The 6,238-nt window shown below is 42.5% G+C and overlaps 1 protein-coding gene across 1 annotated transcript; it reads left to right on the plus strand.

Annotated features, from left to right (window-relative positions):
• Positions 1-304: 304 nt before the first annotated feature.
• mapre2 (microtubule-associated protein, RP/EB family, member 2) lies at positions 305-5,993 on the plus strand. The gene is made up of 7 exons (XM_068748559.1): positions 305-426; positions 1,869-1,996; positions 2,542-2,687; positions 2,797-3,013; positions 3,248-3,390; positions 4,373-4,531; positions 4,774-5,993. Exons 1-7 carry the CDS (start codon positions 305-307, stop codon positions 4,870-4,872), a joined length of 1,014 nt encoding a protein of 337 aa, XP_068604660.1. The 3' UTR covers positions 4,873-5,993.
• The last annotated feature ends 245 nt before the right edge of the window (positions 5,994-6,238 follow it).

Below are 6,238 nucleotides of genomic sequence, written 5' to 3' on the forward strand. Positions count from 1 at the left end.
TCACGTGGTACAGGAACAGTCAGCCAGCCCCCCCCCCCCCCCCCCCCCCCCCATCAGTCACGTGGTACAGGAACAGGCAGCCAGCCCCCCCCCCCCCCCCCCCCCCCCCTGTCAGTCACGTGGTACAGACTAGTGCAGCGACGTCATTAGGTAGAGATTTGTGGAGAATAAGCAGACCCGGAGGCGCGGCGCTTTCGGAGCATTTGCGTCGGTCTTCTTCTTCTTGTTATTGTTCCCCCCCCCCCGCCGCCCCCCCCCAGCCAGAGGGAGAACAGTGCATCTGTTCAACATTATAAAGACCCAAATGCCCGGTCCCACCCAAGCCCTTTCCCCAAATGGAGAGAATAACAACGACATCGACCCGGACAACGGATCCAACATCATCCCTTACAGGAAGAACACAGTGCGTGGAGAGCGCGCGTACAGGTAAACGCGGACGCGCTTTGATGTCGTGTGAGGAGCAGATCAAACAGGAGACGGAGGTCTCCGGCCTGCTCCTCCTCATCGCGGGTTGCTTTTAGCCTCGGCTCGCCACGTCCTGTCAGTCCGCGCTGCGCGCTGCGCGCTGCGCGTCCCGCAGATCCGCTCCCGCTGGTCCTTCTGGCTGTGAATCACATTATCGTTATTATTGTTGTGATTGTTGTTGGTCTGCAGTGAATGTTTTTGGTAGATTTTGGAGGCGAGCTCGTGAAATGACAGGAATACAGACAAACCGCCCCCGTTCGCTGCTTCGAGATTATTCCCACAGTGACGCGACACAACGCGGATTGAGTTATCCACCCTGTGTGTGTGCGCGTGTGTGTGTGTGTGTGTGTGTGTGTGCGCGCGGGGGGGGCTGCTATGGTACAAGTTTATATTTTTTTTAATTCAGGCATTTAGCCTGATATCGGCTGCCCGGCTAACAAAGCATGCTAACAGCTCATGCATCCGCTTTGTTGACATGCGATTGGCTGCACTTCCTTCCTTCCCAGAGAATCATCCAATCAAAGTTCTCCCCCTGCGCTGCTCTGATAACCTGCATCTAACGCAGCAAGGCTACTGATATCCATATTAGCTTAGCATGACGATGATTTAGCATCATTTAATAGCTTATCAGTCGCTGCCTGATCACGTGACTAACAGGGCTGCTTAAATGACGCTTTCCTGTCTGTGTTTGCAGAAATAATCGAGCCACATTCTAGTTCTCTTTATCATCCGTTGATCCCGTACATCATCAGTAACCAATCAAACTGTTTGGAGGAGCTGCATGGGTTAAACTGATAGTTATCTTTCATCAACCCTAACCATAGAGTACACACACACACACACACACACTCTGTATGGTAAACACTGGGATTGAGTTAGCAGATTACATTGTGAGTCTGGATTGACTGGGCTGTGAAACTGTCTGATGCATTTGGCACGTGATGTGATATTTTGGGATACGCTTTAGGCCTTCATATCTGGAGAAGCGTCTTTCAACCTTACGTTTACCATGCGCCTGGGACTGGCCAACGTCTTTATGTTTAGCGACAGAGTGGACTTGGATTAATATAAATTAAGAAGAATAATAAAATATATTTGGAAGCGGTCTTTGCATTTCGACTGGCACAGATTGGTTTTACCAAACTGCTGGAATTGTTAATAAGTGGTCTTTTGTTGTATAAATAGTTTTGTTTCAATCCACCGTTCAACATCTTGCATTGCGGTTTGTGTGTTTGGTTAAAGATTGACAATAACTGGCCACTTGATTTGTTTGAAGTCAATCTTATTGTATGTGAGAAACTAACCTGAGCCAGGAGGAAACCGCTTTTGTCCTTGAGACAGTGCTGCTTATTCATTGCTATAATCTATGTATGCATTTTTATTTCTTTATTTTTTTGTTGCAGCTGGGGGATGGCGGTCAACGTATATTCTACCTCAATAACCCAGGAGACGATGAGCAGGCATGACATCACTGCCTGGGTTAACGATCTCGTTTGCCTAAACTATACGAAAGTGGAACAGCTTTCCTCAGGTGAGAATTTAATTTTAAACACTCTTGAATCTCCTCTTCCTTCCTGTGTTGTTTTCTGTAGAGGGGAAATGCATTTTGGAGATTGTGCTTACCTGTAAAGAATAGAACTCGTCTGATTGTCTGTGTAAGTTGACGTTTAGATCGACCTGTGGGAATGGGCTCACCTCTCCTGGGCACAGATCGCGTCTATAAATAAACCTGTATCATTTGCACCTGCTGTGACCAGGCAATCCGATTTCAGCCCCACTCCTCTCTCAGGCTCAGAGGTTTCTGGGACTTCTTGTTTCGTGCCGTCTAGATGTGTTCATTGTACATTTATGCAACAGTGGACTCAATGCGCGGTTGACCTGGTGCCCTCTTTTTCAGTCGGATAAAGGTGTTAGCAATGCTACTGAGAATGAATCCTGTTTTTTTTTTTAACCGGGATGTGGGAATGAAAATGGCTCAAAATGTTGTTCTTTTGTCTGGCAAAGGTATTCTTAATGTATCTGCACCTCTATTCTTTCATTTTTCTTCACTTGGCCACTATTTTATCATGTTTTTAGGAGCTGCCTATTGCCAGTTGATGGATCTGCTCTTCCCTGGCTGCATCAGTCTTAAAAAGGTCAAGTTTCAAGCTAAATTGGAGCACGAGTACATTCACAATTTTAAATTGTTACAGGCATCTTTCAAAAGAGTGAATGTTGACAAGGTGAGTTTGATTAACCCGATCTGACCCTTGACATCTACAGTTGTGGTTTTGCTGAACATTATATTTTGCTTATTTATGTTTGGATTTTCCTCCCCTTCCCCTCTTTTAGATTATTCCTGTTGAGAAACTGGTCAAAGGCAGATTTCAGGATAATCTTGATTTCATCCAGTGGTTTAAGAAATTCTTTGATGCCAATTATGATGGCAAAGAATATGACCCAGTTGCAGCCAGACAAGGTCAGGATGCCATTCCCCCACCTGACCCTGGTGAGCAGATCTTCAACCTGCCAAAGAAGTCCCAGCATGCAGCCAGCTCTCCTACTGCAGGTAATGCGTGACATTAGTTCATTTTGCACTCCAAGCACAGTGCGTTTGAAATAGTTCCAGACATCTTGGCAAGTTTTTATATTTGTTACCTTGTGAGACGTGAGAAATGCTAACATTTACATCCATCAACAATTCCTCTGATTTATGTTCCAAGATCAGAACACAGAAAACGTAGAATGTCCTGCAAATGAATAATTTCATTCCTGAATAATAAACCTTTCTTTTTTACAATAGGCGCATCAAGGTCGAGCTCTACAACCCCCAAGTCCTCGACACCGACATCCCGACCTTCGTCAGCCAAAAAGATCCCTGTACCATCCGCTCCTGCCAAAGGAGAGAAAGAACTGGAAGCACAGGTCACACAACTTACCGAGCAAGTAGGTTTAGGAAACGTCCCGACGGCTGCGCGTCATGTTTCACTATCGTTCTGAAATCAGCAATCGGGCAACCATGTTGTTCTCTTCACAATGGTGGTCGTTTGCCTGATCTCGTGTCCTTAGGAGTCCAAACTGTTGGAATTTTCTCATTTTTCCTGGGTTCTTTTATCTCGTTTTAAGAGGTGTACGGTCAATAATGAGTCAGGATTATGAAACGAATCAAGTTTACTGAGTGTTTTCAGTAATTACAAAGTTGGTAAAGGAATGCAGCGCTGGACTCTTGAACAGGGGATTCTGGAGGAGAGTCCCGATTGTTTTACAAGGAGTGATCTTTCTAGTGGACGTTGACACCCTCAATCCAGGCCAATTTTATTTATTTATTTATTTGTTTATTTAACAGGGACAGCGCACATTAATAAACATTTCTGTAAACGTGCCAGAATTAGCCAAAAGGCTATTTTTCATCTGTTGTCCCTGGACAGAGATTCCAAGGCCCCCAAATATATACACATATGAAATAAAATTTATAAAAATACAGATATAAAATAACCACATAATTAAAAACTCTATCAAATAAAACAATTTCAAGTAACGGTAAAACATAATGTCTATCAACTCAGATTTATAAAGCAACTAAAACCAATGAAGATTTTCTGAAAGACTGGTGGAACCCTCGTAGATGTAAGCTGTAATTACTTGCAGAAGGTCTTCTAAATCTTTCCTTGAACCACGAGAAAATCGTTTATTTGCTGTAAAATGAAAATTCATTTTACAGCTTTTCTGCTTTTCCTTTTGTTGTGTTCTGTGTCAAAAGGATATTTATATGCAGTTATATTTTATACAGTGAAAATATTTGTTCCGATATGTGGCAGTACAGGTATATGAATAAATGAAACTCCAGCTGCAGGCAAGTACTTTTCATAGACATGCCTTTAAATGTAGAACGCACACTGAAACCAGGCTGTGACTTTTGTTTTTGTAGGTGAACACGTTAAAGCTGGCACTGGAAGGAGTGGAGAAGGAACGGGACTACTACTTCAGCAAACTGCGAGAGGTTGAGCTACTGTCCCAGGAACAGGGTGAAGAAAATGCCCCTTTTGTTGAACGGTTGATGGAGATCCTTTACGCCTCAGATGACCAGGTCAGTGACCTCAGATTGAATTCAGCACACTTTGAGTGATTTTTATCCTGGACTTGGATGCATTTTTTTGCAGCAGGAACATGTTGGTGCCATTTTTCCTAGTGGTTAAATCATGTTGAATTTATTAAGCAGTTCAAAGAAACAAAGATCTCTTTGTCTTTGTGTGTGATTACGTAAGCTTTCCTTGCGTTATACATCAGTACCAATAATACTAAGCTATTTATGCTTTTTTGTTTTTTAAGGAGGGGGCAGAGTTGCCTGACGGTGATGGACAGGAAGTGGAAGAGCAAACCCACGAGGAGATACCAGATGATCAACAGGAAGAGCAGGATGAATACTGACCCCATTTGTCATGCCCTTCTTTTTTCTATGTGAGAGCTGTTAAAGGATTTTAATTTTTCCTCATGGTTCTTTTTTTTTTTGGTCTTCCAAGACTGAGCACATGAAGCAACCTCCTGAATAGGATCACCATCACAGTTTTTATTTTTTTGTATCCCTCTGCTCACTGTTAAATGTTTTTTTGACTTTTTGTGAACTGCTGTGGCAGACAAGCTCAGACCATCACAGAAGTCTCTGAGCACTCGGTGAAGAGTCGACTCAAGAGCTACCGTAGATGTGACGAAATGCAGAATTTCTGACAGGTAACTATGTATATGTCACTGCAAGGGATAATTTTTCAGTGTCTGTCCTTTTCATTTTGATTTAATTTTGCATATCAATGATATTAATCAGACATGCAATAACAAAAGCCCTGAAAGGGCTCGTAGTAGCTCTTATTTAACCTCCCATGTGTTGCACTGACATTCGACTCTGTGTTGGACAATCTGTCCACGGACCCTCACCATATTTATTATTATTATTATTATTACTATTAGTATGCCTTAGAAATAGTTCTACATTGCATCATTATGAAGGAGGACAGGAATTCAAGGAATTGTGAATAAATGTGGTTTCATGCCTCTCAAACACAGATAATCAGTGTCCTCGCATCACACAAGGTGGTTTGCTGACAGTTTACTTGGTATGCCATGATTGTAGAGAAGGAATAAACATTGTGGAATAGTCTTATGATGCAGCATTGTAGGTTTTAAAGCTCTGCTGGAACATGTGGTCTGTTCGGTTTTAGTTCATTTCTTTTTAAACACAGGTCTGAGGTAGGTCAGTCATTTCACTGAGTAATTTGCCATGCTATATTCCAGCAAGTACATTGTATACCCTTTTATTAATACAGTACTGCATCTACTAATATTAAGCTGGGCAGTGCACCATAATAAGTTAGTCATATATTATTGTGTAAATGAAAAAAGAATGTAAACGCGTACTGTCAATAATTAATCAATGGTAAATGTTCTTTTTCCGTGTCCCACTCCGAATGCATTCCCCAAAAATGTGTTGCATGTTTGCATTTTTTTGTGAATAACTTGACCTGCTTTTTACATGTTTAATAAAAAAACAAATGTTAAGTGAGCCTTATTTCCAACCTACCAAATGAACGTGTCAGATGGATGAATACATCGGCGTCCACGAGCACTGTCACTAACGGTGCAACGACTCAGTCGTGAGAACTGACGTTATCTCCTGCAGTTATCAGTAAGCTATCGAATGCAGTACTTTAAAGGTGGGTGGTTTATTATACCTGCTCATATGTGCGCCACAGAGCCATGCAACGCAGAGCATGAGTGCAGTAAAAGAGGTATCCATTCTTTA

This window comes from Brachionichthys hirsutus, chromosome 15 (genome assembly GCF_040956055.1).
Source record: "Brachionichthys hirsutus isolate HB-005 chromosome 15, CSIRO-AGI_Bhir_v1, whole genome shotgun sequence".
Lineage (NCBI taxonomy): Eukaryota > Metazoa > Chordata > Actinopteri > Lophiiformes > Brachionichthyidae > Brachionichthys > Brachionichthys hirsutus.

Coding starts and splice junctions, on each gene's coding strand:
- mapre2 (XM_068748559.1), top strand. CDS start 305: ATGCCCGGTCCCACCCAAGCCCTTTCCCCAAATGGAGAGAATAACAAC. Junction 427..1,868: donor CGTGGAGAGCGCGCGTACAG/GTAAACGCGGAC, acceptor TTTTTGTTGCAG/CTGGGGGATGGCGGTCAACG. Junction 4,532..4,773: donor TTTACGCCTCAGATGACCAG/GTCAGTGACCTC, acceptor TTGTTTTTTAAG/GAGGGGGCAGAGTTGCCTGA.